A 22,771-nucleotide genomic window follows, 5' to 3' on the forward strand; every position below is an offset into this window, starting at 1 on the left:
CATGCTTGTCTCTCTATTTGGCCGATTCTACTCTTTCCAGCCGCCTCCCGACGCCTGGTAGAAGCTAGTATAGGAGCTTTTCATAACTGTGCGTACTGGGTCTTGAAATATTTGAAGCCTGGTAGGGGCTAGTATAGGAGACCTTTTCATAACTGTGCGTACTGGGTCTTGAAATATTTGAAGCCTGGTAGAGGCTTCTCCTATACATGAATATACCATATATTGAAGCGACCCTTTCCTGACCTGAGTGATAACCCCTGACACCTTCCGCTTTATCAGCAGGTCGATCTGCAGCCACTCCGTGTTGTTATTAAAGGCCGGGATCCAGGCGTGGCTGTTGCCTAGGCGACCGTTATTTGCGGCGTAGAGCTGGTCGCGACTGCTGGAGGCCCTGACTTGGCCCTCCCTGATCCCGCCCGAGTGCATCCCCAGGGCGTTGGAACAATCTGGGAAAAACCGCTGCGATCAGCACTAAGTCCAAACTTCTACTGGTATTGCTGATATCAGGGGTGCCAAGCGATTCATCGCAGCAATTTTCAAAAACATTTTGTTGAAAATAGGCAATATAAAGCATTAACATAAGGTTATAGTTATTTTCTACGCAGACCATATATCTGCAATCTTATTTGACTAGCTTTGGCCATGAACTTTATATTCTGTGAAAGTAGTGAAGGCCATTGGATACATGAGATATAGGAACAACATATGAATGGGTGCCAAAAATTCATACGAATGTTACGGAATCCATATACGAATTTTACGAAATACACACGATTTATTACAAGGAAACATACGAATTTTACAAAATACACACGATTTATTACAAGGAAACATACGAATTTTACAAAATACACACGATTTATTACAAGGAAACATACGAATTTTACAAAATACACACGATTTATTACAAGGAAACATACGAATTTTACAAAATACACACGATCCATTACTCGGAAATGTACGATCCTTACTAATTTGGGTACCTGCACCTGTATCACCAAATCAGTAAGGATCGTATGTTTCCGAGTAATGGATAGTATGCATCATCATCATCATCATGTCTCCGGGGAGGTACACTTCATAAAGTTACTCCAGTATAGTATACATTTCGTAAAATTAGTATGTTTCCTTGTAATAAATAGTGTGCATTTCGTAACATTCGTATGAATTCCGTGAATTTAAAATTCGTATGACTTCTTTGCCCCCCCCCCCTGGATATGTTGTACCTATCTCGCATGTATCCGTGCGGTTCAATGGCCTTCACTACTTTCACAGAATGTCAAGCATAGCCCAAGCTAGTCAAATAAGATTGCAGATATATGGTCTGCATGGAAAATAACTGTAACCTTGCGTTAATGCTTTCTATTGCCTACTTTCAACAAAATGTTTTAAGAATTGCTGCGATGCAATCACATTGGCGGAATATGCAACGCGTGACAACTATATTGATATACCAACGTCAAGAGACGTTAAACCCTTTGGAGGTTGTGTGGCAAATAATCTAATTAGTCTGCTCAAATAAAATCCATCGTCTACTCCTCAGCCTTCAAGCGTTTAAGATAAGATGACATCATCGTCACTTCTTCAAACTGCCATCGGCTGTTCCAATTTTGAGGCAGCCAAAATCTGCTCAAAGGCACTCTCAGGAGCAACAGAGAAACTGGTGAAATAGTGCTGTGTAATATACAGACGGTAGATAGCAAGGATTTCAAAGCTTTCTCGCAAGCGAAATTCAATAAAACGACTTACCATTTTCGACTGCAAAGCCACCCTTGTCCAATATCATCAGGAGGGAGACAACAGTGGCCGTCCAAAAACCAATGACGTTCTTAGTCATGGTCTGGGCTAATCAAGGAACTAATTCCAGCGATAGACTGTGTTATGGGTGGCGCCAGGGATATATTGAAGAACGTTTCAAACAATGAATAGTCCAGACATGTTGGCAGATGTATATTCCACAGTGGTACTGAGTTATGAGGGTGTTGTGTGGGTGCCAAGTCCTGTGTGAACGCATTGTGTAACATGCAAACTTTTTCATATAGAAAACCTATACACCCAAAGAAGTTTATCACCCCAGCTCCCAATAAGAATGGAATGAAAAAGTTATTAAAGTAATGATTTGAAAGGGAGAGAATTTAAGTTTCGTGTGAGATTTACAGATCCTTTCACAGACCTCATACATAGCCTCTTAGCTAACCACGCGCCAGGGGCTATTTTCACTCACGTTGCACAAAAGGAAACGGCATGGTTCCGGTAAACCTCACTTCGCCCTGCCGGCTGGGAAGGGTTGATAAGGTTCGTGCGAGTTCCTGTTATGAAGACCCTGGCTAGAGTGGGGGATATATTCGGCAAGTAACGCCAGCTGGGTGGCCTGGTCCTAACCCCAAACCAACTGCCAAACCAATTGCGTAAAAGTTTAAAGAAATCATAGTAAAATTTTCAACTTTATTACAACACAAGGATTACACAGAGATCAAATTTTCAACGACCACTGTCGCCTTCATAACAAAAGCTGGGTGGCCTGGTCCTAACCCCAAACCAACTGTGTAAAAGTAGTAAAATGTTGACCTTTACTTCAACACAGGAATTACACAGAGATCAAGTTTCCAACCCCCACTGTCGCCTTCATCAGGATAATGAATGACGTCATCAAACGTGCCAGTGAGTTTATATCGTCCACCGTCTCTGTTAAGTGATGGCTGGAGTGCCCTGATATGTATGGCCTCATCAATGTCTCCTTAATTTAAAGAAATCATTATGTGTAGCCTGGTGTGGTTTGTATTAATAACTTTTCCATTTTCTATATCGGAGAGTAGCATTTGTTATGGCTTGGTCACAACCGTCGTGGAGATTTGTGCGAATTTTTATCAGGCTACGACAGAACAAAATGTCGTACTCCTACTCCGTGGTAGTCCTATGTACTCATCAGTTGTCAACTCCAACATATTATCACTTACCCAGAACTTCATTACTTCAACAGAACGTTTTTAAAGGTCGTTTTTAAAGGTCAATCATTGCGTGGTGAACCGGACTTGCGCTTAATTTAATTTTGTACATATTTTATATTGTATAAGTGTATGTTAATTTTCTTTATTGTATGTATTTATTTAGTGGTGATGTCAAAATAAGTTCCTAACTTTAGTGCGCCACCACTACGCCCTGTATTTTGTTTGTGTGTACGATTAATAAAAAGATGTCGATAAGTATCTAAGACAGTATTTTCTGTTGAGTTCGTAAGACGACCCAAGAATGATCTCATGGATCATGTGAAGATCACACGACGAATGTTGCCAGGCCCTATATCTTATACAACCATACTTTAGGGAATTTATTATGAAAGTGACCACATATGAGACTAGAGAAGGGTGTAACTCAACTGCTTTCCTGTCTGAGTCACGTAGAGGAGCGGAAATGAGCGTTTTTGCCTCGGTATAGCATATTTCAATATCGGATGATGCATATCCTATGGGCCACCCACAGAAAAATAATTTCATTCATCGGTTATGAATCCAACCGACTGAAGAGTTAATTAACTACAGGGATGATTGATGAAGGGATTATTGTTGTTTCTGATCAGCCTGAGGACAAAATAATGAAGACATGAATCGATTGGTTTATTACGTGTCTATTATATTTTACTTCGGACATTGACCTATGACGAGGGGATGTCCATGAATGTCAAGAATCGGCCGGTGGCCAAGGGTTACTCTCCAAGCAGAGGTTTGGTTTTGGCTTAACTTAGGTGTGTTTTTAGGCTTTTTTTTATCAGGGTTTCTCTTTTTTTGACCGCAGTTCGCACTTACTTGAAGAACGACCGTAATGTGTTGAAGTGAGTAGGTTTATAGCGCATTTGACTGCCGGCAGAGGTTGCGTTGGGTGAAAAAGAAACCCCGATAAAAAAAAACTAAAAACACGCCAAAATAACCCAAACCTCTGCTTGGAGAGTACCAAGGGTGGGATGTAGATAAACTCCAATAAAAATAAGGAAACGTACAAATATTACAAACAAACAGCGACAAATTAAAAGATATGTCACTGCAGTATGATTGATGTAATAACAACTTTGTTGAAAGATAAATAAATGACAATTTGTGAAATCTCAAGGGAAGGTGGATTTTGTTCATAGATCAAGATCCCATATTGCTCGTAGTTACTTCCTTCCATCCTCACTTTACTTGCGAAAGTGCAAATATTACAAACAAACAGAGACAGATTCAAAGATATGTCACTGAAAAGTGATTAATGAAATAACAACTTTATTGAAAGATAAACAGATGACAAGGTGTGAAATCGCAAGGGAAGTTCAATTTTGTTTATAGATCAAGATCCCATATTGCTCGTACTTACTTCATTCCATCCTCACTTTACTTGTGAACGTGCAGATATTACAAACAAACATGAAACAGAGACCGATTCAAAGATACGTCACTGCAGTGTGATTGATGAAATTACAACTTTGTTGAAAGATAAACAAATGACAAGTTGGGAAATCTCAAGGGAAGGTGGATTTTGTTCATAGATCAAGATCCCATATCGCTCGTAATTACTTCATTCCACCCTCATTTTATTTACTTGTGAACGTGCAGATATCACAAACAAACATGAAACAGAGATAATTTCAAAGATATGTCACTGAAGAGTGATTAATGAAATAACAACTTTATTGAAAGATAAACAGATGACAAGGTGTGAAATCGCAAGGGAAAATGAATTTTGTTCATAGATCAAGATCCCATATTGCTCGTAATTACTTCATTCCACCGTCATTTTACTTGTGAACATGCACATATTACAAACAAACATGAGACACAGACAGATTCAAAGATATGTCACTGGAAAGTGATTGATGTAATAACAACTTTGTTAAAAGATAAACAAATGACAAGTTGTGAAATCTCAAAGGAAGGTGGATTTTGTTCATAGATCAAGATCCAATATTGCTCGTAATTACTTCATTCCACCCTCATTTTATTTACTTGTGAACGTACAGATATCACAAACAAGCATGAAACAGAGACAGATTCAAAGTTATGTCACTGCAGTGTGATTGATGAAATAACAACTTTGTTGAAAGATAAACAAATGACAAGTTGTGAAATCGCAATTTTGTTCATAGATCAAGATCCCATCTCGCTCGTATATGTAATTACTTCGCGCCACCCTCATTTTACTTTGATAACGCGATAGAGCGATGATGACTCTGTAGGCTTAGACTGATGATGTTTAATTAGTGTGGTTCTCTTCAGGACTGCCGGCACACGTGGAGCAGTCTGAGTTCAATTAACACCATGCGCTGTCAATCACTGTTGATAACAAGCGTCATGTAAGCAAGCAATATACATCCGAAAGTAGTTTCATCAGGTTGGTAAAGTATAGGATACAGGACTTTTCCGCAGCGGACGAAAGCTACCAAGGCTGACACTCAGGCTAGTAGTTTCGAGGATATTTGGACTTTGGACGAAATGTTTTTATATTCCGTGAGACTGATAAAGATCATTTTCCACCTCCGTCTTCTCGTTGTCCTCTGCGATGTTCTGTATATCGACACAGGCGTACTCCGCCCCGCCACTGTAACACGCACAAAAGTACGAATTGTGACAAATGTTAAGCTTTTTTTTTATATTCGTTTTTGGCAAGAACACGTGTGATCGACCATCTGACAAATATAGCTGAAGGGACATGGATGGTTCTTGGCCATCTCCAATAATTGACACAAGCTTGTTTCTCCAATATCTGGCATATTTAGTCTTGGCAACTCATCAATATTATCCCTTACACATGCATGCTACCAGAATGACATAGACCCCAACACTATCACTAGTACTTGTAAAACGCAAAGATATCTATGAGTGTAGAGTGACAGCTAGCTGCATTATTGTCGTGTCCAACTACCATATCTGCTTATGTAGGCCAATTTCTGTACACTTTCTTTCATAAGCGAGACCATATCATCAATACATGAACATTGTAACCCATATACTGTATAGACAGTAGTTTGTAGTAAGAAATGTAATAAGATAGTGTAGTTTGTAGTATTGTTGTATTACTGCCACACATTGTACTATGTACGATTGTCGATCAATAAAGTTCATTCATTCATTATCACACCAAAAACGTTAAAATATCGCCAAAAAGTGGCACGATACCTTACATGTATAGTTAGTGATGTACAAAACGTAAAACTCACCCCCTCTGGTCAGCGGACTCGTAGAAGTCGTTCCACACCAGATTGTCCTGTTCTGGTTGGTCCAAAGTCGACTCTTCCAGAACTCGGCTGTAACTGATGACGTTGTCGTACCGGGGGTCCGCCTCTGTCTCTGGTGAACCAATCATTTTCCTCCTACGTACACAGGGTAGAAGGCATATTCATCAAACTACATGTAGAAAGGTAACATTTTCAAAGCAAATATAGCATGCATAATGTTTACCTTCCCATATGGTCTGCTCTGTTCATTCTTACTCAAACACATTCTTATATATGGTCAGACAGGAGTCTAAATCCCTCTTCCTATAAAATTACAACATGATGTAACCCAACTAAAGAATGAAGTAGTGGCTACCTTCTATACAGAAGCACGCAGACAAGAATAGCGATCAGCAGGGCCACACATCCCAGAATAGCTCCAGCCACGATTGAGATGACATCGTCTTCTTCTGTCGCCCCTATCCAACAAACAGAAACAGGGGTAATGTTGTAATTTGAATAGAGTAGAGGACGAATGTCACTTTGTTATTGAATGTAGATAAGATGTATAGTAAAGGGAGAAATGATCTGTATAGGTTTGTGCAAAACCTATGTCCTTACTTCATACACTTGAGCACTGTAGAAAAGTTCATATTCCTAATGCAACTAGACAAACCTTCCATCGAAAAACATATCTGTTCTTTTATCTCTACTATAACTGAAAAGCGAGCACAAGTTTATCTAATGATAGCTAGTTTTATTTTGTATGTATCTGTTAATCGTGTTTTGTTGTGACCTGTATTTAGCCCAGTGTGGCAAAAATGTGCAATAAAGTTCGTCAGTTGTAATCTCCAAGCAGATCCAAGGGTGGCAAAAGACAGTATCCATTGGCCAGAGAGGGGGTATCGGACCTGGACTCTACCAGGCGGGATGGAAAGACTAGAAATTGGCCAAATATGCCGAGAGAGAGTTGGTCCGCTAGAGAGTATATTTTGCGGCAAAATGTACTCTCTAGCGGACCAACTCCCTCGGCATCTTATCTCTCTACATTTAGGCAATTTCTCGGCTTTCCAGCCGTCTCCCGAAGCCTGGTAGATGCTGTACTGGGCCCTCTCTGACCTATGGATACTGTCTTTTGCCACCCTACTACCTGGATCTGTTTGGAGATTAGTATTGCTGATTGTTTCGCAGGAGCTGAAGCGTTAAATGGCTGTCTTCTTTTATACAGAGAATCGATTAGACTGGACCTTTCGCTGACACATGGTCTGGCGCCTAGCTTACGATCAATTAGTCTGGAATGACGTGTTGAAGGGCCTTGAAGGAAAATGCGCTGTAAATAGGCTTCAAAATGATGGTTATGGAACGCCAACTAGCGACAGTATATTGATGTGCAGTTAGGACCATTACGCTCCAAACTGGTGCGTTTTGGCTCCAAGCAGATCTTTTGGTGGGGGTAAGACAGTATCAAATTGGCCAGTCTGTAACCATTTCCCCACCGAATTCGAAGTTAGTGCGTTTGAGTAATGACTTAATTTGTATGAATGTAGTGACATCATATATTTGTATAGCCAGCCTACAATTCATATTGTTGCCAGTATGCAAGTTCTTTGGGGCCAGGGCCAACATACGGCCCAAGGAAGTTCTGCCTCAAGCCCAACCTTATACCTCTCCCTCTCCAACCTCTACCAGACTTCGGGAGGTGGCTGGAAAGTGTAGAAATTGACCAAATAGAGAGATAACATGCCGGGGGAGTTGGTCCGTTTGCCGCTCCCGAACTGTACTTTTCTAGCGGACCAACTCCCCTGACATGTTTTCCCCCTATTCGGTCAAGTTCTACTCTTTCCAGTCGCCTTCCCGAAGCGTGGTCGAGGCTACTCCCTCTCACCCTGGAAGCCCATGGTCCATGCTGATGAGTCATGTACAGTTGTTCCTTCCGCCCTACCAGCAGCGTGAGTTGTTTTGGCGGGAAATGGCGGTACAGTTGTTGTGGCTATAGGACTGGGCGGCTCTGACGACGGCACTTCTAGCAAGTAGATATGGTGTACTATCATGAAAGCTCATCTGTGTTGGTAGTTCCATGTTTAGAGTTAAAACGTTTGGTCCAACACAAAGAAGTTCTCTCACCTAGAGCTTTCGATCAGTCACTCTGGTCTTCCTCAGTCAACTGACCCAGTGATGCTTGTCACGTGGCTTCAAAGAACTTTTTGTGAACTTTTTGTGTTGGTAAAAGTTTTAACTATAAACATAGATCTCGATATGGTGTAATCTCCAAGCAGATGTTTCGGTGGCAGCAAAATACAGTATCAAATTGGCCAGGCAGTGTGCATTGGTCAGACTGTGTACATGTGGGGGGCATCAGGGCACTTCAACCTTTCCTCAACCGGGACGGGGGGCGATATCGACTTCAGACAACCTTTGACCCTTTGCTGACGTAACACGTGGGAAAATCACGTGTCCACAGCATTTGGGTCAGATAGCTGAGGAAGACTGAGTGATTCAGTCGAAAATTCCGTTGAGTGAAATTTATGAGTTGGAGAACAGTTTAAAATTTTCATTATGTAATTTACCAACTCAGATGAACTTTCTTGCTGACGTGGGTGGCAGTCTGGCTAATGGATACTGCCTGGCCAATGTGATACTGTATTTTGAGGCCACTGAAACATCTGTTTGGAGACTGATATGGTGGAAGGATTATAAATATTTACAATTTAACATTGTAGTTTGTTGACATGTATTGCTGACTAGGAACTACATGTAAGCACTGTGGCAAGGTATGCACCATTACTATGAATGGAGCAGGGGACAATTCATGTATGTATGCTATTATGGACTGAGGTAATAACTGCATAACGTACATACATACACACATGCACACATACATACAAACTTGAGTCCCAATCTCAGGTATGTTGAGTCCCAATCTAAGTTGTGACTAGACAAACCCTGTATCACAAACATGATCTGTTCCCACATTTTCCATTGTACAAAAAAGCGAGAAGTTGACCACACTCTAATTTACTAGCTCAGTAGCTAGAACACTTTGTATTAGCCTTGTATAGTACCCTTGTATATTCCTTATGTATGTATGTCTAAGTCAAGTAGTGTATCTTTAATCTCCATTTTTCTATATACATTTGTTATGTGTCTGTTAGGCCTTGACCTGTACCTAGCCCGTCGTGGCATGAATGTACAATAAAGGTTTTCATCATCATCATCATTTTGTAGTAGAATGTAGTTTGTGTAACAGTGCGAGAATTGAACTTTATAGACGGATAACATCGATGTTTCTCCACTTTACACACCTCAGTAATACAGATGAATTCACATTTTTAATGAACTTAGACAAACCCCCGATCCTTAAACTTGTATGTTCTTATCTTTTCAACATCACAGAGAAGCGAAGAGAAGTCGAAATTATGTAACAGACTGTAGTGCTAGTACTAGGTTGATCTTGTTATATATATATTTGTGTATTCAAGTTAACCTTTGTACCTAACCCAGTGGGTATGTTTGTACAATAAAGGTCTTCATTCTGACATTCATTCATCATTAAACGACACATACCTGATAAACTGCATCCAAGTATCTCCACCCGAAGCGCAAACCCGTTACTGTGCCACCCAGCGGGATGAAACCGAAGTGCAGTGGCTAAAACAGGCTCTGGAAGGATGTTGGTCACCACTGTCCCTGTGTCGTTATTTCCATCGAATGTGATGTCCTTGGAAAGAAGGACAATTCAGGCATTTCATTCAAGAAAATATACAATACACTAGAAGGGTAACTTTTGCAAAGCAAATGCATAATGTTTGCCTTCGCATGTGGTCTGCTCTGTTAATACTTACTCAAACACATTTTATATATGGTGACAGTGAGATGTAACCCGACACCAGTTACCATGGTGAGAGACAGTCTGGTTAACCAGGTCAGAGGTCACTGTTTGGAAAGGAAGAAGAAGAAACGTAGCAAAAACAATATGTTTTCCTTCAGTAAACATGATAAGTTCAATTCAGTCTTGGCATGACATTAGATGGTTTGGATGATCTAAATAACACCGTAGACATTTATGAGGTGCAAAATGTAACCTCGCTACCATCCTCTTGAGGTTACGCGAGGCACTACAGATTGACTGAACACGTGGTGTGTTACCCCACGAGGCTTATACCGAGGCTAGTACGAATGTACAAACCAAGCAGATATAGGGTAGGTGTTTACTAGTACTTCCTTCTAGTGGTCCTCATTTTTCACTTTACTCTATATAGTATACATGTATGCTTCCATAGAAAAGCACACCATGCCAACAATACTGAGCCGAAACATGCATCTGCTAGGAAATGTAATATTACTATAGTGTGTAATGTGTTCTTACTTTGCCATCTATCTTGTAGCTAGTCCATTCCTCGTCATATTGCGTCTTGAAGTCCAACTCAAAACGTTTCAGATAATACGGTCTTCTGGGACTCTCGTAGGAGAGGTGTCCCTGTGTCATCACACCTAAAGGAATGAATGAATGAATGAATGAATGAATGAATGAATGAATGAATGAATGAATGAATGAATGAGTGAATGAGTGAGTGAGTGAGTGAGTGAGTGAGAATGAATGAATGAGTCAATGAATGAATGAATGAATGAACGAACGAGTGAGTTAGTGAATGAATGAATGAATGAATGAATGAATGAATGAATGAATGAATGAATGAATGAATGAATGAATGAATGAATGAATGAATGAATGAATGAATGAATGAATGAATGAATGAATGAATGAATGAATGAATGAATGAATGAATGAATGAATGAATGAAGCAATGAATAAATGAATAAATGAATGAAGCAATGAATGAAGCAATCTTTACCATCAAGCACAGTTGGGGCATCATCACTAGAAAGCTTTAAAAAACTCCTGCAATTAAAAATTTCCAAAGATTATAAAGTATAACCTGTGATGTTGACGGTTCTCCCCAGGTCCACGGCGAGCCACTCGTGCCTGTGCCGCTGTGCCGGGCGCCAGGCGTACCGACCGTCTACCCGCGCGTGTCGGGCCTCCCACCCGGGCCCGTAGAAGGACGAGGCCGAGATCTGCTGGTCGTGGATCGCGCCAGATCTCATCCCCAACTCTACACGGCAGTCTGAAACTATAGAAAGCTTATTGCAACAAATACATGCGCAAGGGCTAATGGAAAATACATGTACAAACAACATGTATGAAAAAAGAAGATACAATGATATGATAGACTATGTGCAAAGTTGTACTACATTCTACATACGTACGTGGTACTAGTTTTGTTGTGTTTGGCTTTTTTTTTAAGATTGATGACTGAAGATTGTGTAGGAAGATTTCTTACTGTTAAACACTCGTAACAAAGTAGTTCACTCTGTGCTTGAGTCAGACTGTACAGGAATACAAAATACAGGTCTGGAATACCTTTGTAATGATTATGTATTTAGTCTTTATGTACACGTATGTTAGTTTCAGATTTCATTTGCCAAGCGTTCGACAGACCGAAATAAAGAAATAGATAAACACTTGAAAACTTATCCTTTGATTGCAACGTTGTATATTTCCGTGATAGAAGAATATACGAGTATTTAAAAAAGGTGAAAATAGCTATAGTGACGCCGTTGTGTTAAGCTATCAAACTATTTTTGTAAGCACTTCTAAAATTACGAGTACCAGTGCAACTGCTTCTTCATATAGCAGACGTTTCGTATCACTACACAGGTAAGCCAAATAATCAGTCATATCAAAACAAATAGAAGTCGAGTACATTTGTACTACACTTGACTGGTCTTACTACAATGCATTCAGAAGAGACCATTCAGAACATTTTGTCTTGAGTGAGTCAATGTCTTTAAATGAACGAAATGTTTGTGTGAACTTCAAGTTCAGGATGCTATTCAAACTTCTGACAGTGTAAAATATACGTCTTTTTAAAAAAACTCACCCTCTTCCGCTGTAGACGGAACCGTTAAGGTCGCCACTATAGACGCCATCAGTACTCCAAACACGATCTGTAGTTCCATCTCGCTTACAAAATGCCGACTGAGCGGTAAAGTTCCTCCAAGTTCTGTTTTCAAACTTGAGAGTGATTTCGCCGGTTGTCCTCAGGAAATGATTGAGCGGAATCAGTCCTTTCTTTATAAGTGCCAGAACGGAAGATCAACATGGAATCACATGACCCTGTGTTTTTCGGCACATCCTGCAGCTGGTGTGGTGTTGGGCCAAACCTTTGGAGCTGCCACATACGTGAGGGGTCAGGTGTGTAGGGCTGGGGTTAGGGTTAGGTAGCACGTCGGCAGAACGCACTGCACCTGCGTTAAACCCGTAATGTATTGTACATAGCATTTCGGCAGAATGTCTCATATAAGGTCGTATTCGCTCATATAAGGTTAGTATTTCGACAGTAGTTTCCAAATGTTATGTCGGAAAGAATATCCTCTGCAACAGGCAAAATTCTGATGCAACGTTGACCAAAAATCCACCGAAAATCGTGAAAATACAGGGCTCTGCGCAGGCGCAGTACGTTCTGCCGACGTGCTGGGTTAGGTTTGGTATTAGGGTTTGGGTTAGGATTTGGGTTTCAGTAATCTCCAAGCAGATCTCTTTCGGTGGCAAGGCAGTATCCGTTAGCCAGAGGAGTTTTGCCAGCCACAGACTAATGGGCACTCCTCTGGCCAATGGATACTGCCTTGCCACCATATGATCTGCTTGGAGATTAGGTTAGAGTTGGGATCATTGTTCAGGGTTAGGGTTAGACTTACAATTGGAGTTGGGTTAGGTTAGTCTCCCACATCACGACCAAACCCCTCCTACCCTGTGTCTCAGGTATATTGGAAACTCCCAAGTAGTATTGTCGGAGTCATGTATTTTAGCAGGATCATGTATCTGGCTTGATGGTGGGTAGAGAATGACTTAACTGTTTATGGATAAACACACCGGCTCCTACAAGTACGGCATTCGATACAGTCATAACATTGGCCGAGACATAGAAATACACTGTCCAGTCTAGTATATTTCTGTGGAAAACGATTGGATTATTTATTGATATTGTCCAGTGACAATCTTAATAAGCTGGGTGTTTCTTTTTTTGTTATCTTGATCAACGAATTCGAAATGTATCATAAAAAGTGATAATTGCTAAGTTTTCTAAGTGAAATACGATACGTAGAACTCTATATTGTTCAGTCTATATTGAATGGTGGCACCCCCTAATAAAGCCTGAAGCTACCAAAATACTTATGACACCTTCTTTTACGATACGGAATTACAGAACTGCAAATTGTTCATTCCAGGGGTCAATGAACTGCATCCCCCTCAAAAAACTTAACCTACTGGCAATACTTGTGAAACATTCGTTCTGTACTACAAATAAATTGGTATTATTTGTGCAGTATGTATATTACTGCTGAAAACAGCAAATGCAAAATACTACTTTTAGAGAACCAATTGGTCCGATTTCTTACGGTAATACTGTACTAAAATTAAGGAGGAAAAATACCAACGTTCGTGGGCCAATCTTTCCGGTCAGAAATCCCTTTTGCCAACTTTAGGGCTTTTAAAGCTGAGGAATATATCTCAAGGGTACAGGCAACAGAATAACCACTCAACACCTCTAACATTAGTGACCGTGTAGCAATGTACACATCAACAGAGAGACTTTACAGAAATGTCAAATGAGTAACACAATCGGCTGGAGAGGTTCCATTTAGGTAGCCTCTACCAGGCCTCGGGAGGCGGCTGGAAAGAGTAGAAATTGGCTAAATAGAGAGATAATATGCTACGGGAGTTGGTCCGCTAGAGAGTACAGTTTGGGTGCGGCAAAGTGTACTCTCTAGCGGACCATCGGCATGCTATCTTATGTTTGGACGATTTCTACTTTTTCCAACCGCCTCCCGAAGCCTGGTAGGCTACCTAAACGGGACCTCTCCAGCTAGCCGCTTGTGTTAGTAACTTACTCACCTGACATTTCTGTAAAGCCTCTCTGTTGATTCGTACACTACTACACGGTCACTAATGTTAGAGGTGTTGAGTGGTGATGTTGTTGCCTGTTCTCTTGCGATATATTCCTGATGAGCTTTATAAGAGGCTACCATTTCGGCACTAGATCCTAACTAATTACTCTTTGTTATGGGGTTGTGGGGGAATATTCGTTACCTTTTATATATTGCCGTTTTTTTGTCGCTACCTCCATGCCACCACCCGTCGGTGGCTGCCAACCTTCTCTGACTAATGGATACTGCCTGGCCAATTTGATACTGTCTTTTTGCCACCGAAAGGGATCTGCTTGGAGATTGCTAACTAATCACCCCATATCCGCCTTGACCTCCGCACCTCACCACTTACCGTGTTTAGGGTTATATCAACACTCTTCAGACACGGGAGAAGGTTTTGAGTTTCGTGTTTATCGTTAGGGTACAGCTGGTGCGGTTTGCCGTCTGAGGGGCTTCCTGCAGGGACTCGAGGAACGTGTGCGAGTGTTTATTTACCGTAAGGCATATTAGTTGGTTGGTATTTGAGACGAAGGATTAAACTTAACCGTCATTTGTTTTTACTCAGTTTCTTCCTCCTCCTCTTCTGTTCCAAACACTAACCTCTGACCTGGCCAATGACATGATTTGTTGACGTCTGTCACCATGGTGACTAGTGTTAGGTTACATAATGTTGCAATTTCATGGTCTGCTCTACTCCTGTCACCATATACTCGAAGTACATGTATGTGAATGTGTTTGAGTAAAAATTAACAGGGCAGACCATGTCCGAAGGTATATACATTATGCGTTTGCTTTGCAAATGTTACTTCTCTAGTTCTATATTATATTGAACGCAACGAGTATTAAAGATGCACCAAGCTTAAGGTTTCGGCAAGTTCTCTGGTCAAGACACTAGTACTGGCTGAGGGCCTAATGACCCTGAAAACACGTCACCTGCCGGAAGTGCACGTGACGTAAGCAAAAGGTCAAAGGTGATAGGAAGTGGATACCGCCCCCCGTCCTGTTTGTTGATAGTGTTGACGCGGTGACTCACGTGTGTTGAATGCATTACACACAGACCACATACTGTAAAGCTTGGTTTATATCAAAGTCGTATTGACTAGCTTCCAAAATATAGTCCATGTTGATATCAATGTAAAATTGCACAAAATGTCATAATAATATACATACAAAATACTTCATAATTTTCACTGACAAACTACAAAAAGATTTCACTGACATAGTAATTAGTCCAAACTAACTTAATCCAAATCTTTTCCACTGAAATGATAATTTTCAAAATTTATATTAGCTATTGTGGTGCATATTTCTTTCACAGTAAAATTATACACAAAACCATTCACGTTATTATCATCCACTAGCCAAGTAAACAATGCCGCAAGTCATTTCCACAATATATGGTGTATATGGCAGCGCCTATCTCCTTTTCTCTGCCCCTTGGGCCACATAGCAGTGCAAGCGTCACAGCATATATAGCAGGGTTAAAAGACTTCAGTTATTAAACTATGATCTCAGTTACGTGTTTCGTAAATGATGTTTTCCACCATGCCCGTGTCGTCAGCACCCTGACGATTCTTATTGACAGCTGTATAAAGAGCTGCAGTTCCCTCGTGGGCCGGTAGGAGCGTGACGTTCGATGACTCGTCCCTGTAGACAAAAGTCCATCAATTTACTAACGTAGCTATGCTCCGCTATCAAGGCTAGAACTGACAAGACAAGAAAGTGGCAAGTGTACAGCCAGCGACAATAACACCAGATACCCGATAAAAAGAAAAAGATATCCTAAATCATCACCTTGGAACTCAACACCAATAACAAATGATTATTTTTAAACCTTGCACTAACCTTAAAAAGAAATGGTAGTCAGTGCTGCTTCCGATATCTTTACTGGTTTACTATTTATATTTACTATCATGGTACCGTACGTATAAGTAATATGTAACTGTCCACACAGTATATATCATATATAGCAGATCTAGAGACACTACCTACCCCGTCCTGTTGACCGACTCGTACACGTCGTTGCGCACAAAGCCGACTTCCTCTGGGTGCTCCCCCTGGCGACTTCCTGTGGATCTACAGTAAGAAGAACCCATTTCAGCTGTGATTTTTCATAGACAAACATTTATGTAATGTAATAATTCCAAGTGTTGTTTTTAATCTTGCACAAATTTAGCAAAATCCCATTTATGATTGCATAGCTGTATTGTAGACAATGAATGAAGACCTTTATTGTACATTTTTGCCCCACTGGGCTAAGCACAGGTTACAAGATTACAATCATATACATATACAAGTACATATACATATGCACATTACTAATGCAAATGCGGTTTAGTAATTGTATGAGGCTGTATGAGAAGTTAGATTTGGTTTATCAAAGGCTAACAGGAACATAAATTTCTCCTTACTTGTCAAGTATCTGAAGTGGGGAAATTTACTTAAAGCATGACCGAAAAGTATATGTATTTTGTGGTAGCACACCTACCCTGTGCCGTCTTCCCACTCGTACAAGTCGTTGCGCACCATGCTGACTTCCTCTGGACGTTCCTCCGCGCCAGTTGACGTGGGAGCTCGAGGGCCCGACAGGTCCTCTAACTTCACGGTATCCGATCTGCCTTGGCGTTTCCTTCTGAGTGACAGAAACAAATTAGTTTGACCACACTTCTAGCAAACCCTTCTACTAGCCAGGCTCTTTTAAGTGCTTGACAGCGAGAGATTATGTAACACAGGCTAGATACAGCATAGCATGCCAAAAACTGGGGGTTTTGGGGGTCTTCGGGCTCTTTTATGTGCTATTTTCTGATTGCATATAGCCAACATAGCCGGCCTGGTTGAATTACCCCCGTTTTTAGAACTGGGCTTATCAGAAAACAGCCGAAGACCACCAAGCCCCCAATTCTATAAGCCTGCTACGGAGGCTAGGCTAGATATAGCCAGTTTAAACTACTAGTAACTGCCTGATAACACAATGGCCTGTGCGCCAAACCAAGGCAAATGTGTTAATTACATGAAGGAAAAGTCAGGAAAACTTAGAGTAGACCGAGTACATGCACTCCTTACCTACACACAACGACTATTATGATGATGACCACCAGAAGGACCAGACCCCCACCGACGCCTGCAGCAATGGGAATTATATTGCTGGATAAACCTGGTCAGGAAAATGACATGATTAGAAACACAAAGCAGCATTTGTTCTGAATCTTAACATCCCAGAGGAACGGAACAGTTTCACCAACTCATCATTTCAAATTAGTTATAGTGAAAATAGAAGAAACACAAGCAGAGAGAGAGAGAGATTGAGATAGAGTAAACAGGAGAATCAGACTGTACATTAGCAAACTACTGGAGTTAATACCAGGTTCCTATTCTTTTCTTTGGTACATTAGTATGTTACAACAATCATTATATTGTAGATATATGATTATAGACTTCTATAGAATCAGTTGACATGTTAACGTATACGTCCATACCTGCTGCTATGCCAGCCGTCGACTCTGTAGTGATCTTTACCAAAGGCACCGTACTTATTGGTAGTTGGGTAGATCTTGTAGTCGGGATTCCTACAAAGTAACAGAACAAAACAATAAGAGAACGAAAGTAAATAATCCTTCATAAGGTAAGCATAGGAGAAGCAGATATAGAGCAGATATACGAGCTGGATATACAAATGACTCGGCCTGTACACCATAATATCTTCTAAAAGGGATAGAAGTACGTACAATCATGATAGAAAATATCTATAGTTAATATTAAATTTGACAATGAAATTCTTAATACAGTAATACTACATGTATGCCACGTGAGGTTGAACCGGAAAATTGAAATATTTTTTTTATATTCCAACAAGTAATCACAAGACGTGGTGACGACACTTTACACGACTTTCCTCACTTCGCTCAGGTGAAAATGAGTATTGTATTGTCCCCTGTGTTGGTGGTGGCTTTAATATAAGTTGAAAAATTGAAATGTTAATATTGAAATACACTATTTTTTATTATTATTTACTTCACTTACTTGTACAGTCAGGTGCTCCATTGGTCCAGTACCAGGCACCGTTAATACCACAGATCAAATCGTAGTCTGGGGCGGGTGAAGTAAAGCCAGCAGCACATTCGTATTTTCTCCATGCTCCGAATGAATCACTAGAGCTGCTCGTCGTGATCAAAGTGTTGGTGATTGTAGGGGGTTCTCTGCAGGTAATGTCTAAGATAAGAAAAGACGGGATCAGAGATGACTGTCTTTACCCTTGTGCCCTTGGGAAAGGCACTTTACACGACTTTCCTCACTTCGCTCAGGTGAAAATGAGTATTGTATTGTCCCCTGTGTTGGTGGCGGCATTAACATAAGTTGAAAAAACTTGAGTGCGTGTGCCGTCACCACGTCTTGTGATTACATGTTGGAATATTACCCTAGTATTAGCCCTAACCCGTACAGCTTTGCAACATTTTCCAGTCTAACTACAAAGACAGCAGAACTATGGTATATTGTGTACATGTACATTAGGAATTGAACATACACAAATACACAACAGGGACAGACGAACAGACAAGCGAAAACCAATACCTCACCTCTGCAACTGGAATACATTTAAACAAAAAATGTACAGCCATATAATGAAGTTCTGATGACTTGTGAATGTTGTTCATAAATAATATATAAAGAACATAGAATTCGAAGCTATATAGTGCCTCCAAAAATTAATCTAGTAGATAGAGAACTCTATAAAGTACAACTGTCCGTACCTGACAAGTCGCATCCAAGAATCTCCACTCTCAAAGCGATTCCTTCATGCCACGTGAGTGGTAGAAATCTGATGGCTGATGCGACAACGGGCGTCGTAAAGTTGTTGTGTTTTATTCTGTTCGCACCGTTGTTTCCTTCAAATTCCTATAACGAAAGAAAAACGTTTAACGAAAAACGTTACTGAGAAGGAAACGTCGGGAGACCACAAAAAACTTAGTCTAGCTTAGTCTCCCACCTGATATTTGATTGGATATTACTTTTACATACCCGCCTTCATGATCACTACTAGGGAAATTAGCAATGTGGACTGCATGTAAACTACATGACATGTTCTTCTTTTTGCCATACACACACACATACACATACACACACACACACACACACACACACACACACACACACACACACACACACACACACACACACACACACACACACACCACAGACACACACACAGACACACGCGCACACACGCACGAACACTGGTGTACACTCACCTTCCCATCAAAAGCGTCCAGCCAGCTACTAGAAGTTTCATCAGTTTTGAATTGCAGCTTGAATGTTTCCACATAATAGGAACCAAATGCCCTCGTATAGTGCCCCTGTGTTTGTACTCCGGTGATCACCATCTGCTTCCTGAGGTCGACTTGAAGCCATTGATTCTTATTGTCTACAGAAGGATACCAGGCGTATCTATTCCCTATTCTTGCATAAAATGCGCTCCATGGGTCCTGGCCAGCCAACTGGTACGTTGATGAAGCAGTTATCTGGTCGTTTCTTATGTCATTATTTTTCATTCCAAGTTCTCTTCCGCACGCTGAAACAAAACACATGCATGAGATAATGGTGTCTATCGAATACGTTACAAGTATAAAATCAGGCCGATGGTAGTACTCTTAAGTCATGATCACAAGATCATGAGTGTATGTGAGGTCATGTGAGGTCATGTGAATGTGCTACCAGGCGACCAAACTGAAAGTTTCAAGCACGGTCTATAATGTTAAATAAGGACATCGGAGAGTGAGATCCGTTTTTAATTCATCAAACTGATATTCGGTCTCAGGTCTACGGAGGTACGGCTAACAAAGATTTCCATCATATCTTAGACTGTCAAACATGTACATTAATATTGTACCACGATGGTCAAATTTGGGCCCAAATATTCCAGCCTTTTCATCGAACAGAATCATGTTCGATATGACGTCATTCGAATCGAATCATGTTCGATATGACGTCAATCGAACCGAACGTTCGTTCGATCCGGGGTTACCCGCGGTCATGTACAGTAAACCCGCGGCTTCAAGCCCGTTTTTACACGGTACCGCCTAACAGTAAAAAAATCACCTTTTCACAAATATAAACCAATTTCGGTACCGTATATCTATGCCCTGTTTTATGGTGGATATGTAACATTTAACGAAGCTACTGCCGTTATCGTGTGTGATCTTGAAGATCGTAATTGTTGTTTACGGGGATATAAGTTACCCCCTGTACTTACTCACACGACCTGACATGAGTGCAAACATGGTATTTAAACCGCAAGAAAAACAAATTCAATTTACCTCAAAAACGTTTTAAATTGTAGGTAAGACAAAAATCTCGATCTGTGTCGGACGGATTTTTTAAAGATGGCGGCGTTCTGGAATTATCCGTCTTGAAAGTTGAAAAAGTGCATTTTTGGGCGAATTTTTCTATCTTACCAACACTTTAACTTTGAAATGAAGAAAACTGTCCGACTCAAATCTTAATTTTGTTATACTGTTCTCTAAAATGCAAAAATATGGAATTTTCGGAGAGATTTGGGGTCGGTTTAAATCAGTTGTTTGGTTATTGACGTCGATTGTTCTAGAATAAGCATTCGACGCGTCGAGAGTGATTTCACGCACATTTAAGCATTGTAATAAAAACACCAACATTTGAGCTATATGCAGTGCGGATTTTATCACATTTGAACAAGAGAGTCCCCGTGAAACTGTTTATAACTGATGAAAATAATGTTTACCGTTGAGACTGGCACCACGGAACCCGCGCGTGGAACCCCGGTAACCTGATACCCCTCCGTAGAATTGGAAACTTTACCCTAGAAATTGACCGCCGTGTACATTTGCGTTGCTTTGAAAGAAATCGGCGGAAACAATTGTGACAATTCAACACGGTAACGTTACACTGTGACCTCTGTGTCGATATCGACACTCAATTTCAAGCACGGTATAGTGTTAAATAAGGAGATAGGAGAGAGCTTTTGAATTTACCAAACTGATATTGGATCTGGAATACGGCAGCACGACTGAAATAGATGTAAATCATATCTTAGAGTCTCAAACATTCGATTTACTTTCGAAAACGGGTGGAAACTTAGGGACAATTCAACATGTAACGTTACACATCTCTGTGTAGATATCGATACTCACTCGCCGGAATGCTTGCTGTGGCCACATCCATAGCCACGGCGAAAATCACCAGGTAGCCTAGAAGGTCTGTGTAAGCTCGTGAGTGACTTGTAGACGCCATTGATAGTGTTGTGTCTTGCCCAACATGCGACAATGTGAGCCCTCGCACTAGAGAAACAAACCCGGAAGTAACTAGCGGTGGTTTCGAGAAGGGAAAAGAAGGAAGTGGCTCGCCCACGCTTTCTGAGTAACCTGTTACCACGTGAGGAATGACGGGTAAACTATACAAATCCACTATCTCCTACAACAAAGAAGCCCTTTCCTTTCAGGTAAGACTATTCTGAATCGCACTTTGAACAGTAGAAAATTACTCAAATCGGCAATTTTTTTATCCCAAACTGCAGTTTGTATTAAATTCGTAAGGTGGCGTACTTAGTAATATAGTACTAGTAGTATTGTGTAGCGCTTAGAATTCTCACATAGAATCCTTTCTGAAGTAAATCTATTTCTATATAGGCAAATATGTCGAAGTAACAAAACTTACTGTCAGATTTTCACAATATTCGGTCAAATCATTGTTATACAATTGTTCGAATTACTGTATAACTATGTAAGATTACGCCGTCTGGCATCCACTGGCCGGTTAGCTCAGTTGGTTAGAGCGTCGTGCTGATAACGCGAAGGTCGCGGGTTCGACCCCCGTGCTGGCCAATTCAATTTTTCTTTCTTTCATTTTTCCTTGGTTTAACTTCATTTTATCTTTTGAGAAATATATTTGACTTTTAGCAAACACCATTTTTTCACTCAATTTTTTTGCCTATGATATTTTATGTGACCTACTAATAATACACGTATAACGTATGACTGTAGCAGTAATGTATTACTTAACCTCTTATGGACTAATAGCAATCTTAGATGGTCATGATGTACATATGTGGTGAGGAGTAATGTGAGAAAATTACCAACTATCTACTATTAATATCTTAATATATGCAACATTTAGGCGGTAAGATATTAACAATGATGTTTTAAAAAAGTGTCCTTTACGTCCTACTACTAGTTCAGGGTTCTCTCCAAGCAATGAAGCAAGGGTGCTTCCCCCCTCCCCAAAATCCTAGCACCTCTCCCCAAATTATACCTCTTAGGTTTTCGACCTCTTAGTATTTTCATACGGAGTATTTTCATGAAACTTTTTTGTTTTGTTTTGTCGGAGTGGCGTCAACACATTAGGGAGCACTTCCCCTCTGAAAAATTCCGGGGAGACCCCTGTATGTAGTTCTTACATCACGGGAAATGGTTACAGATGAGCGGGTTAGAATTATTTATATGTAGAACCTATACGTCATAACAAAGTGTTGGCCCTTGTAGTGACGAATGAAAGGAAAGTCTGTATGTGTTGAACAGCACACCAGGCACTCGGCTCAACTTGACAACGGGATGTTAACTCTCCAAAGCGATC

General features: G+C 40.6%; 3 protein-coding genes and 1 non-coding gene across 6 annotated transcripts in view; 1 reads left to right on the top strand and 3 right to left on the bottom strand.

Moving 5' to 3' along the window:
• The window catches only part of LOC109470678, an 8,393-nt gene extending 6,442 nt beyond the window's left edge, over positions 1-1,951 (bottom strand). Inside the window, exons 1-2 of the mRNA XM_019769708.1 lie at positions 1,750-1,951; positions 244-446 (exon numbers count right to left, since the gene is read on the bottom strand). Coding sequence (XP_019625267.1) covers positions 244-446; positions 1,750-1,837 — 291 coding nt within the window. The 5' untranslated portion in view covers positions 1,838-1,951. The remainder of the gene's footprint in view (positions 1-243; positions 447-1,749) is intronic.
• A 2,871-nt stretch (positions 1,952-4,822) lies between these two features.
• Positions 4,823-12,402, bottom strand: LOC109470674 (neuropilin-1-like). Of its 3 annotated transcripts, none has more exons than XM_019769701.1 (5): positions 12,127-12,402; positions 11,122-11,310; positions 10,551-10,675; positions 9,749-9,902; positions 8,041-8,204 (listed from the first exon to the last, which is right to left on the bottom strand). In XM_019769701.1, exons 1-5 carry the CDS (start codon positions 12,203-12,205, stop codon positions 8,056-8,058), a joined length of 696 nt encoding a protein of 231 aa, XP_019625260.1. In that variant the 5' UTR covers positions 12,206-12,402; the 3' UTR covers positions 8,041-8,055. The 3 variants fall into 3 exon arrangements, with proteins under 3 accessions (XP_019625261.1, XP_019625260.1, XP_019625259.1); XM_019769700.1 differs by having other exon boundaries at positions 11,122-11,316; XM_019769702.1 differs by lacking the exons at positions 8,041-8,204; positions 9,749-9,902; positions 10,551-10,675; positions 11,122-11,310 and adding exons at positions 4,823-5,568; positions 6,188-6,340; positions 6,561-6,663.
• A 2,893-nt stretch (positions 12,403-15,295) lies between these two features.
• LOC109470547 (discoidin, CUB and LCCL domain-containing protein 2-like) lies at positions 15,296-21,513 on the bottom strand. Its single transcript, XM_019769512.1, has 9 exons — positions 21,334-21,513; positions 19,420-19,739; positions 18,922-19,066; positions 18,194-18,382; positions 17,650-17,739; positions 17,237-17,327; positions 16,662-16,805; positions 16,166-16,249; positions 15,296-15,820 (listed from the first exon to the last, which is right to left on the bottom strand). The coding sequence occupies exons 1-9, from the start codon at positions 21,431-21,433 to the stop codon at positions 15,685-15,687; spliced, it is 1,299 nt and encodes a 432-aa protein (XP_019625071.1). The 5' UTR covers positions 21,434-21,513; the 3' UTR covers positions 15,296-15,684.
• A 436-nt stretch (positions 21,514-21,949) lies between these two features.
• On the top strand, positions 21,950-22,023 carry Trnai-gau. The gene has a single exon. It is a non-coding gene; the product is annotated as a tRNA-Ile (tRNA).
• The last annotated feature ends 748 nt before the right edge of the window (positions 22,024-22,771 follow it).

Source organism: Branchiostoma belcheri, unplaced genomic scaffold (assembly GCF_001625305.1).
Source record: "Branchiostoma belcheri isolate BF01 breed outbred unplaced genomic scaffold, Haploidv18h27 scaffold23, whole genome shotgun sequence".
NCBI lineage: Eukaryota > Metazoa > Chordata > Leptocardii > Amphioxiformes > Branchiostomatidae > Branchiostoma > Branchiostoma belcheri.

Coding starts and splice junctions, on each gene's coding strand:
- LOC109470674 (XM_019769700.1), bottom strand. CDS start 12,205: ATGGAACTACAGATCGTGTTTGGAGTACTGATGGCGTCTATAGTGGCG. Junction 11,317..12,126: donor TCCGTCTACAGCGGAAGAGG/GTGAGTTTTTTT, acceptor AGCTTTCTATAG/TTTCAGACTGCCGTGTAGAG. Junction 9,903..10,550: donor GCTACAAGATAGATGGCAAA/GTAAGAACACAT, acceptor CTTCTTTCCAAG/GACATCACATTCGATGGAAA.
- LOC109470547 (XM_019769512.1), bottom strand. CDS start 21,433: ATGGCGTCTACAAGTCACTCACGAGCTTACACAGACCTTCTAGGCTAC. Junction 19,740..21,333: donor CACAGCAAGCATTCCGGCGA/GTGAGTATCGAT, acceptor GTTTTGTTTCAG/CGTGCGGAAGAGAACTTGGA. Junction 15,821..16,165: donor GAGTCGGTCAACAGGACGGG/GTAGGTAGTGTC, acceptor TTTTGTCTACAG/GGACGAGTCATCGAACGTCA.